The 12,409-nt window shown below is 31.1% G+C and overlaps 1 protein-coding gene across 1 annotated transcript in view; it reads left to right on the top strand.

Moving 5' to 3' along the window:
• The window catches only part of LOC124544390 (protein O-mannosyl-transferase TMTC1-like), a 131,506-nt gene that overhangs the window by 114,326 nt on the left and 4,771 nt on the right, over positions 1–12,409 (top strand). The window contains exons 5-11 of the mRNA XM_047122918.1: positions 3,150–3,326; positions 6,706–6,895; positions 8,817–8,938; positions 9,318–9,482; positions 9,919–10,032; positions 10,685–10,825; positions 11,877–12,076. Of these exons, the coding sequence (XP_046978874.1) occupies positions 3,150–3,326; positions 6,706–6,895; positions 8,817–8,938; positions 9,318–9,482; positions 9,919–10,032; positions 10,685–10,825; positions 11,877–12,076 (1,109 nt within the window). The remainder of the gene's footprint in view (positions 1–3,149; positions 3,327–6,705; positions 6,896–8,816; positions 8,939–9,317; positions 9,483–9,918; positions 10,033–10,684; positions 10,826–11,876; positions 12,077–12,409) is intronic.

Genomic DNA, 12,409 nt, shown 5'->3' with positions numbered 1-12,409 from the left:
CAACCCAATTCCCAGACTATATGTCTGGGAATTGTGTTATCTACCGTTCTTAGACGTAGATTTTGTTTAAAATAATAACATTCCTCGCATCAACTGAAACCTAAAAATGGTGTTGCAAGATAGAAAACTCCCAAAAAAAGGAGTTAAAAATCTCGTGTATAATTCTGTTAGTTTGTTTTCTTCATCTACCGTCCTTTATCCATTTGTATATGTGTGTGTGTGTGTGTTTGTGCCTGTGTATGTGTATTTACAGGTGCGAAGGACCAAACTTGACAATGTTAGGGGCGCATTGGGTGTTTAAGAAATGCTTAAATTTCAAAAATAATTTGTATGTCCTTTTAAAATATTGTCCCCAAAAAAATTGATATATTTGATAAATAGCAGAACATTACCGTTAAATTAGTACATTTTTATGCCTTAGGTGGCAGACGAGCCATAGAGAGAGAGAGGTGGTCCATATCCACCTGATAGTGAGTGGTCACTGTAGACAATGGCGCAGTAAGAAATATTACCCATTCCTTACATCGCCAATGCGCCACCAACATTGGGAACTAAGATGTTATTTCCCTTGTGCCTGTAGTTACACTGACTCACTCACTCTTTAAACCAATACAACAATACCAAATACTGTTGTTTGGTGGAAGAATATCCCATTAGTGGGTGGCACCTACCCAGACGGGCTTGAACAAAGACCTACCATAGAGTAAACTTAATAAATTCTCTAAAAAATACCGTAATCTGTACGATTTCCTATTGCAAAACTAAAATGGAATAAATATTTCATAATTTAAATGATGTATGAACCCGAAAAATATGGTTAGGTTTCGTACATAGTTAGAACAGGATTCAAATTTCACGAGAATTTATTCAGTTCTACGAAAACTATTTCTGGTATTTATTACAAACTTCGTAGCATATTATTTCTTATTAATATGTTGTTGCTTGCGACTTCGCTCATTTTAAGGGTTAGTTGGACAAAAATAAGTACCCTATATTCTTCCATAAAATTTAAAATTGCTTCATAACATTTTATCGAAATTGGCTGATTGGTTCAGCCGTGTAAGAGCAATTGACAAATAGACGAACAGACATATAAAGTTCCAATATTAGTATAAATAGAAAAGTAGGTTACCAGAAGCAAAGAAGTGTAACTTCTTATGTTATATTTATTTTTATATTTTTATTTATTATACATATTGCACCCAATGATGTTCAAGACATAATTTTCTATGCTTACGGAATAAAATTGAAGATTATTTAATTCGAAGTAAACACAAGAACACACACAGTTACACACACATAGGCGCAGAGAGAGAGAAAGAGAGATATATATAACGCAATAGCAAAAGTAAATATTGCAAATTTCTTAAAAAAAAACACGAGAACAAGTCTATATTTAAGTTAAAAAAATGTTGCCTGACATGATATTGAAAAATATATTTTTTTTCTCTTTAAATAATTCAACAACATTAAAAACGTGTAGCAATATAATTATTACGGATCATCTCGATATATATTCCCACCCAATAATAATTCTACCTCACTTAATATTTTATTTAGATGATTTCCGGCTTGAAGGATCAGTGCGCTAGTGTATTCACTGACAAAAGGGATATAGCATCTTTGATCTTTGATTGTAAGGAGGGGTTTATACTTCTTCCGGAGAGTTGGCGTCTATGGGCGGAGCGAATCAGTTATAATTAGTTGGCCCTTTTGTTCGTCTGTCTTTCTTAAATAATTTCAAACATGGCGTATACTGTATAGTACAGCTCTCTTTGAAGTATGAGGAAGTTAAATTATGCTTGGAGAAGATTTGAGATCCCTTGGTTGGTGAAACTTCGCCAGTATAGGGAATAGTTTTTTGGAGTATCATGATCGTACATGACGTCACTTTCAATAAATCGTACGAATATTAGGTAAACTGTTGGGAATATGAATAGTAAATAAAGTTTTTAAGATGTAAGAATTCAGGGATAGTGGGATATGCACTTGAAATTGAAGAGATGGATCATTTGTAAAAAAAATCTACAGGTTTCCAGATGCAGGTTAATTGGCGACACAGAGTGGCTAAAGCTTAAGTGCTGTTGCATCGTAATTTTCGTAACATTTTTAAGTGGACTCTTAAGGGCATTTTTGAATCAGCATTTTATGAGATAAATTAATGTTTAGTTTTTTGTTGAATAAGGTAAGCTGTTATTCCATGTAAAATTATAGTGTTACTATTATTAACAAAACATAATATATATGGATGTCCTAGTGACGATATTCTTGGTGGTAGGGCTTTGTGCAAACCCGTCTGGGTAAGTACCACACACTCAGCAGTTATTCTACCGCCAAACAACAGTACTCAGTATTGTTGTGTTCTGGTTTGAAGGGTGAGTGAACCAGTGTAACTACAGATACAAGGGACATAACAATGCTCGTTCGTCAACCTATAAAATAAAAAAAGATATGCGACTACAACAGCTATTTTATTAGTTACTAGTTCAAAATCCTTAGTACCAAGAACTAAGAATTTTGAACTCTATAAAGCCATCTTCATATGATCTTACCAAAATTTGACTACAAACTATCTACTTATACATGCAATTACTACAAAGATAACTTTATGTCAAAAAATAATAATTAAAATCGAATAACAGGTATATTTATCACTGAACACACCTTTGAAATATTTAAATTATTCTTTTGCTATTGAAGTCGTTTATAATAGATTAAATAAAACATTATTATCCTACTCTGCCTCTGCATAAGCTCAAGAGTCCAGTAGATATAACTCGTAAATACCAGTCGAAGATTGGCAGGTTCAATAATGAACATTAACAAATGTATCTTCTCTTCATCTTCCTAAGATGTGGTCAACGTAACAGCGGGCGAGGCCTTAGTAGAGGGACTGTATTTATTTTTTAATTTTTGTATGCAACAATTGTTTTTTTCTATTTTAGCGACAAAGCTAAATGTATCCTCAGTCCTATAGTACAATATATTAATTATTTATTTGAAATACATTTTTTCATTCATAGTGAATCGTATCGTGTAATCGTGAAGAGTGAATCATTTTGGATATATTAGCAATCCAACCAACATATAAATTTATTAGGTAACTAGTATAACACTATGCAATTATAATGAAATATATTTCTATTCAGGTCACTTTGTTCCTTGAAGATTGAGAAGAAGTGCACTGGGCTGTCAGTGAGGACGACTAAGGTTCTGGTCTCTTTATCTTTACTGATATGCCTTCGCCTCGCGCTGCTGCAAGGAACCTGGCCCACATTCTCACCACAAGATAACCCTGCTGCGTTCCATCCAAGTTTCTTCGTCAGGTAAGGTCATATTAGAATAAGTCATTTAGAATAATTATTGAGTTGAAGTAGTAAAAATCAAGAACTTCTGCTATTATATTTTTAAGTTTTTCAACCAATATTTATTAAAATAAGAATTAATAACATTAAATGCTTAAATATATACAAATATGAACTAAAACTAGTTACTATATAAATCTTGACCGCGTGGAATGGTGGCAAGAATGCTAGCAGCATTTCCCCGTTGAATCGCAATTCCAATCCTCTGGGTAAAAAACGAACCAGCCTTCCTCCGGTCACCAGTGATAAACATCATATACCAACATTAGATACAATATCAAAACAAAAAAAATACCTTTCAAAATTATCTTAACAAATGTTCTACTATTTATGGGTAGTGTACACCACATAACATATGCTTTGCATAAAATATATATTAAAATAACTAAGGCGATTGAGAATTATGTAGAATGTTTAGTAGAATGGGCAACAATTCCAATTACTGTTTTGGTTTGTCATAAGATCCGAATCCGGGACCTCATGATCTGCAATCTTATTGCCTTGCTATAAGGCTGACTTTAAAGTTTGTAAAAATAACAAATGAATGCAGTACTTTTTTGGTTTAATCCAAGTTATACCATATTAAACGCAGCCAACGGCTTTGTTTTGCCTAATCTACGTACGTTAAATTATTCATAGTTAGTTAATCAAAGGCCACGCGAACTTTAAAATTATTTGAAATCGTTTTAATACTTTACAAAATTTCTTAATAAGTATTTTTTTCGCTCTATGTATATATTTATTTAAACATTAAAACTTATCTATCATAGTTTACATGGTTTGACGACCTCTGTGGTCGAGTAGTGTGTACACCGGTTCTTATGGGTACGTCACTTTGAGGTCCGGGTTCGATTTCTGGCTGAATCGATGTAGACAAAGTGGGTATTTGTGATACCGTCGTTACTTCTGATATTCCATAACACAAGTGCTTTAGGTACTTACATTGGGATCAGAGTAATATATGTGATGTCCAATATTTATTTATTTCATTTTAAAGTAGTTGTTCTAAGTTAAAATATGAATCATGCTCTGATCAATTTATATTTGACTTACAATATTATAAGGGTAAACTTTAATTCGAGATAACGTGTTTTATTTAAATGATATAATAATTAATTAGTTATGGTATGATATACCATCTTAGAGAATAGACTGCTTCGCTTTGTTGTTCTTTCGTCCAAAATTTGTAACTGATTTCATGAAATTTCGTTCACACGTTACGTACGTACGTACGTTTTCAGTACACCAGATAACGTGTATTCCAATTTCAAATAAATATGTATACATATTTGAAATTGGAATATTATTTACATACACTTCTGAGGAAGTGATTCACATTCGTATAATTATTATTATATACAAAACTCGGAGTAGGAAATTTGATATAATAATTGATAAGTCTAGACTTTAACTTTAAATCAGTATTTTATTATAAAGTCTGTAATTCATACAATACTAACGATGGAAGCGCTCAAGTTTTATTCACGGAACTTGTAATACTAGACGAGGTTGTGCCGGAACCAGCTTGTTAGCGTAGTTGGTTGTATCTCCTGTCTACATAGAAATATAATTTAAACAAATATCTTTGGAAATTTTTATTTTTACTTAGAAAACATTGTTTATTGTTTTTAAATTTTGTTTACATATATGGTACTCAATTTGGATGTTTTTTTTAGTCTCGTGTATTTTGTGATATTTCGAGGTATTGTTATAGACATAAAGACTATATTTATCCGTGACCTAAGGTTTCTTCTCCCTAAGGGGAAGGTTTGAAGAGCATTACGTTTCTCATATTTGAGTTCGTGGTAGTGGCAGGAAGTCATTGAATTTAGAAACATGTAGGTCAATGTTAAGAACGAGATAAATTACATATAAAAATGAAGGAAATAAAAATTCTGTTTGAATCCGCAATCATTAAGGTTCATTCACGCGTTTATACTCTTAGCCATCGCGGCTTCTATATTTACACGAATGTTGATCAATGAAATCTATTTTATGATAAAATTAGGCACATGCAGGTTTCTTTACGATGTATTCCTTCACCGCCGAGCACAAGATGAATTATAAACACAAATTAAGTACATATAGTGGTGCTTCCCTGGATTTGAACCCGCAATCATCGGTTAAGGTGCACGCATCCTAACCATTGGGCCCTTTCATCTTGTTATTTATATTCATTAACCAATAATATATTAAATGTGGTACACAAGAGACCTATATACGATGAAGTCAGCATTTGTTGAAATTTATGAAACTATATAAGATTTTAAATTAATAACTTAATTAATTTATGAAACGTTTTAATATTAGAATGAAATACCGAATATATTCCGAACCGATACTAACTTATAATTTTATTAAATCTTTCGACTTTAGATTTTGAATGATACATTTCGTATCAAAAAATAACCTACAGTATTTTTTATACCAAAATACTCAAATATCAAATATATTTTAGTAATTAATTCTTCGAACTACCGCTTCGTACTTGAACTTGTTGAGTATCCAACCAAAATCTCCTCCAATTTTTATGCATGTGAAAACCGTAACATGTATGAATTTAGCTACTTCGGATTTATTCTCAAAAGGCAATTAAAATTGAACATAAATTGAGATGCAATTTAAATAATTTATCGTCTTAAAATAACAAAAAAAAACTTGTGATAATAATCTTACATCAAAATGATCGTCATTTATTATAATTAGCAAAACTTTCTAATCAAGAACTCAAATAAAATTACGTTAAAAACAAACAAAATTAGCTACGAAAAGTTATCAAAGTTCTTCTAATATTCTAAACCGAACGACTTCATAATTTATACGCCATTGTAAACTTCACCCTGCTTCACTTGACATTAATTTACGTTCTATTGTATCGTTGCCAACTTCTAACTCGGTTCTAATTTGTTTTCTATTGTTAGTCCTTGGCTAAACTTTAACTCGTGCCCCAATGACTTTGAATACGAATTCAAAATCATTGAGTATTCTTTTTTTTAAATTTCGAATTTGTTTCACAATACTTATTCAATCAATATAAATGTACCAATAGGATGGTCAATGGCAGCGGATAACGCAATTAGTGGTTAGAAAAAGTCATATTATTTACTTTGAATTAGACCAACATCCCAAAAATTATGGGTAAGGTATCATTAAACAATGTGTTAATCATCGGTCTATTGCTGTCCACTGCTGAACATAGCCCCAAGAGCGCGCCACGTTGCTCGTTCCTCTGCTTTTCATCCACCATCTGCCGGCGATCCTGCGAATGTTATCAGACCAGCGGGTCGTCCGAAATTACGCTTACGGATATGTTAATAGTTAAATGTAATTTTTGTTTCAGATTGATGACGTTTTGCTATTTGGCTGCTTTTAACTGGTGGCTCCTCATCTGCCCTTGGACCCTTAGTCATGATTGGCAAATGGGTTCAGTGCCCCTCATCACCAGTGGTTGGGATCCGAGGAACTTTATCACGTGTGCTGCCTTTGGTGCCTTGATGCTTTTGTGCTATAGGTGTATTACTGATTTAGAGGTAAGATATAATAATTTCATATATTTATATTATAAATGTAAGGTCAACTTTGCTAAGATATTGCTTCTGCAAGAAGTGAAGGACCTTACAATGTCATAACTCTTCCAACTATGGAATCTAAGCCCCTATCTACAAGTAATTACACTGGTTCAGTCCCATTTAAACCCTTCAATTTCAAACCCACTAAGCGTACAGATTACTGATATTTGGCGGTAGATTAATTAATGAGGAGGAAGTAAGCCTGTACAGAGTCGTAACCAATTTGGTTAATAATGTTAAATGTGAAAAAGTCATTTCAATTAAATCACAAATCGTATCCTTTACAATATTACAAATGATAATAATTGTATTCGTTAATTTAATGTTACATATATTTATTTAAATGCTGAATTCTCTAATTACCATAAAAGTGTTAATTTCTGACAAACATTCCAAATGGGCAATATTAATTTCACTAATGCAATTGATATGTAACATGTTATGAGCACTATCTCTTTCAAGGTCTATACATCAAACATTCTTTGCTCAAAGTTAAATGATGACTGACTTTTAAATATTTCATTTCAATAATTTGTGGGACACTGGTCTCTTAGTATTAACTAAAATTCTAGTTTAAAACTTGGATTAATTTGTGTAATTTATCTCATTTTGTAGCAAAAAAAATCAGTAAATCTACATGGATCAAATTTAAATCTGCCATGTGTAAAGTGTATACACTAACATCGTAACGGCGTAGAATTAGATCCAATCCTTCACATTGATGAAGTCTCTATCGGAAGATTACATTTTATATTAAACGATACATAGCTAATATTTTAACTATTATTATGATTATTTCTCACTCTTAATGTATCATAAAAAATTTGATTTAAAATTAAAATTGTATGACATTATACATAGTATTCCATAATATAGCCAAAAAATAAAGAAGGACCATAAACTTTACAAAAAAAAGTAGATTACGTATCAGGTATTAATGGAAATTCGTATATTGTACAAATATTTATTGGTTCAAATGAAAATACCTATATGAAAATGATTTTGATTGAAATAAAGCCGCCGTGTAATTTATCTTACGTATTTGCTAACATTAATAACGATTCATGATTGATGTGTGATCTCTTTGATTCTATATTGATAAGTAATTTCTGTGTGACATTTATGAATATTTTATAACATATACAAAGTAAATTAAATGTTAAATTGCTTTAGATTATATCGAAAATCGGTCTTTTATCATTGTGACGTATTATACATAGCTATTTCGACTCAACGTTGGAAAGATTGCTCAAATTAATTGCTAGATATTTATTTTATACTTCTATCCATATTAATTGCTTTTTATAAACCTATGAGTCTTGTATATTTGGAAATGACAAATACTTCGTTTAATTGCACTCTGTATTGATATAAAAGTTATTTAGAAGTTAATTTGATAGAAAAAACATTGTCTTCTTCTTTCGTGTGTTAAATCAATGATAACAGAAAGAGACAATATGTTATTAACTAAACACTTACCTAAAAATATTTTTAAGGTCCAAGCATCTATTGCCTATTCGTACTTCAAGAATAATAAAGCAAATTAAACAACTTTGAAATTGATTTGACGCGATATTATTGGTCGGTTGGTGATTGATTTAAATTTAGATAAATATATCGAATATTGTCGATATTGTTATCGACACCATTCGATATTTTTATCGATATATTTCGTAAAGTGGAAGAGTTTTTTTATTATACGAAAACATGACTTAATTCACTGTGTATAGTGCAATAACTACAAAACTATTAAAGCAAATTGTATGGAATATAAAAATCTAAAATTATTTTTAAGAATATATAATATAAGGGATAAATATTGAAAGAGGTTTTATTATTTGTTTTTTGCAAAGTTTATTTTCAATAAGGAATGTTTATGTAGGTACAGAGGCACACGCCCGCTGTGATCGGTTTGCTACTGCTGGTGGTACCCTTCGTGCCAGCCAGCAATCTACTTGTCACCGTTGGATTTGTCATCGCTGAACGAGTTTTGTACATACCGAGGTATGCTTTTAATTCTTATTAGATTTTTATCTCGTATAAACTGCCCTTAATATGCTTCGGTATAGCTGTTGCATTATTTTATCAGTTAGTATGGGTGAGTTACATTTTATAACTGAATTTTAAATCAACTCCACACAACCGATTGATAAAAATTTAGCACATAATTTTTTTGCTAACAATCTAATAGAATTAGTAAATATTGGTTTCGAAGAATATTTTACATAGATGAAATAATTATTAATTTAAACCTTTTTAATTCCAAAATGTCGTATACGATATAAATATTGTTATATAACTTTGAGATTTAAAAAAATGTAGGTATTAAAAACTTTATTTACTTTATTACCATAGTAATATTTTCATGAAGTAAATATTTTAGTGTGGGGAGCGTGATAATAACTGCATATGGAGTTCAGTTGATGTGGTACTCCAAGCCTGGAACCAAAGCAGTCTTAGTAGTTGGACTTGCAGTTCTGGCTGCCAGTGGAGTTGCTAGAACGCACAGGAGAAATGCTGACTGGCGTGATCGAGCGACATTATTAAGGTTAGTTTTCGATTAATAAGATTGTTATATAAAGTCTGTAAAAAACTGAGATCTTCAGAAAACTTATAATATTTTTACAGATACTATTTAAGTAAGTTTTGATTTAATTGAGGTATATATAACTTTAATAATATGACAAATAAGGTTATCACTGTTCATACTCTTAAATATAAATGTTGCCCTATCAAAAGTAGAAGCCAAATTAAAAACCTCGAAACTTCGATAATATCTAAATTTTAATATTTGACAGATATTTGCTATTTTTATTCTTAAAATAGTTTTTAAAGCGATGACAATATTATTATATTTTTATCGTCAGACAGTACAATATTATTACCATTTCGACAAAATTCATAAAACCCGTGACAGCGACTAAGTCACTCGCATTACGGTCGGCGCATACGATGAATCACCGCCCAAATGTGTTTTGTTTCAGAGCGGATTTAGTGAGTTTACCTCAAAACGCCAAACTGCACTACAACTTCGGAAACTTTCTCCGCGAGACCGAACAGCAAGACAACGCTATCAAACATTACAAAGAAGCTTTGAGGTACAAAGCGCTTGCCGTAACTCGAGGGCGTATAGGTGTTAGTTCAGCTGTCGCGATATTGCAAACTTTTGTTCAATGTTGTTCCTTGGCAGCTAATAATATGTGTTTGATTGTCTTGTTGCTTGTTTTGGGAATATTGTCCCAGCGAGTTATGTCTACGAATAGTTAACACATTGAGGGATTAATTTAAACCAAACATCCAACTAAATTGACTATGAAAATATTTGATTAATTACTATATACTAAATAATTGTAATTCATATAATCAAAATTATCATCAATCCCTGCTCATGAAAAGAAATGATATTATAAAACACTAGTGATCCGCCCCGGCTTCGCATGGGTGCACTACTAAAACTAATTATATTACAGGATGTCTTAAAATACAAACCGATATGAAAGTGCGGGAAATGTTTTAGCTTCAAAAATATTCATTTGAGTTATATCCTGTAAATGTCATTATAGATCTATGTTAAATGGACATTGTTTTAAGTGTAATAAATTGTATAATTATTCTCAAAATATGTGCGGGAAAAACTTCTTATATACGACTAATGAAATTTCAATATAGTATATCAGGCATATTAATCAAATTTAATATTGAGTTTATTTCGATGTTAGAGCACTTTTGTATTTGTGACGTATTTTGAAGGTTATGGCCGACATACGCCAGCGCTCACAATAACATCGGCACTCTTATCAGCGCTGACAGCGCTGAACAGCACTTCTTGAAAGCTATAAAATACAACAGGCACCATGTAAACGCGCATTATAACCTTGGAAAGTTGTACAAGTAAGTAAAGAATTTAGAAACAAGTTAGAAAACAGTATATCTGCTAAATGTAGGTTAAGAAAGCGTCTACATAATTCCATAATTGTGGAACATGAGTTGTGGAAATTGGAGGATACGTCATTTGTTTTTTTTATATGCAGACAGCAAAAGGGCCATCTGATGGTAAGTGGTCATTACCGCGTGATATCCTACCATAAATTTAATTTTACGGGTATCATTAAATATATTCATGGTTTGATTAATATTTTTTTCAAACAATCTATATTTAATGCACGCGTTTATAAGAGAGTGTTGTCATATCTAGTCGGATATCAAACTTTGAAATAAAATTATTAATGAAATTACATTTTATATGTAATTAAAAAATTGAAATATAATGCACTGTAGAATCTATTGAGCTCATTTTAGGTAAAAATAAATAAACGTGAAACAATTCGTTATAGGTAATTATTTTAAATTAAATATATAATCGTCAAATTATGTTTATTGACAATGAGTTTTCGAAATACCTATAATTATTCATTGTGGCAATGAAATAATTATACATTTATTTAACTCGTCATTTCCTCATTAAAACAGAATAAAATGTAACCGCAAAAGGAAACAGTATTATTGTAGCGGTCATTTGTGCAGTTTTATTATGACATATTTTAATTAAATTATAATTTATTTTAATATATTAATAATAAATGCGACCAAAAACGCAAATTTGATGCATAATTATTACGCAATCGTTACAAGCTCCTATCTGACGATAATAATGATAAAACATTTTGGAACCACAATTAATAACGCGTGTAAAAAAAATGTGTATGGAAATTTGAATTTAGAATTTCTGAATGAACATTAAGCATTCATAATCACTATTTAATTGTTTAAAAAAATATAGATTAATGTAAACGTAGATGGTTCTGAAATGTGATATTTGTGTACTCAAATTACAATGGTATATCACGACATGCTACGAATTGATTTTGCTCAAATATATTAGTTGTTTAATTATAGTCTATATATTACCGAATATAGCTGAATATCAAACGATTGTCCTCAGAAAAAACGGTCGTATCATTCAAGCAATAAAAATGCTGGAACGATGTATAGTCCTCCAGCCGCGGTTCGTTCAAGCGCACGTGGAACTTTTATCTCTGAAACCGGAATCTGAGAAACCGAAAATTTTGACGAGGTTGTTGGAATTGGAGCCGAATAATTGGGAGCATTACGTGCTCTATGGAAACTGGTTGAGGACGAAAGGTATATTATAATTTGTTGTTTTTAATTTGCTTTTATACTAATACTTAGCTAGAGTTTAGCTACAATAATTGTTTTTACTTTTCGGAAATAAGTTTTTTTGCTTGGCTTGCGATAGAGTGAACTAACAGCTTTTTTCCCTTTCTTTTTCTATATTTCTGTCTCTTTCTATGTATGAGATCTAAAATCATTTATATTATTATTATTTAGACTTATTTTTGTTAGTACGAACATTAAATTTATAATAATAATTTTGTCACCATCACATTGCATAGTTAAATTGTCTGTTATTCAATACATAATATATGTCGAAAGCAACTTCATTCAACGGGTTTG

This window comes from Vanessa cardui, chromosome 4, assembly GCF_905220365.1.
Source record: "Vanessa cardui chromosome 4, ilVanCard2.1, whole genome shotgun sequence".
NCBI classification, from domain to species: Eukaryota; Metazoa; Arthropoda; class Insecta; order Lepidoptera; family Nymphalidae; genus Vanessa; species Vanessa cardui.
Note: the sequence above shows the minus strand (reverse complement) of the source record. Positions and strands in the feature narration are given on the sequence as shown.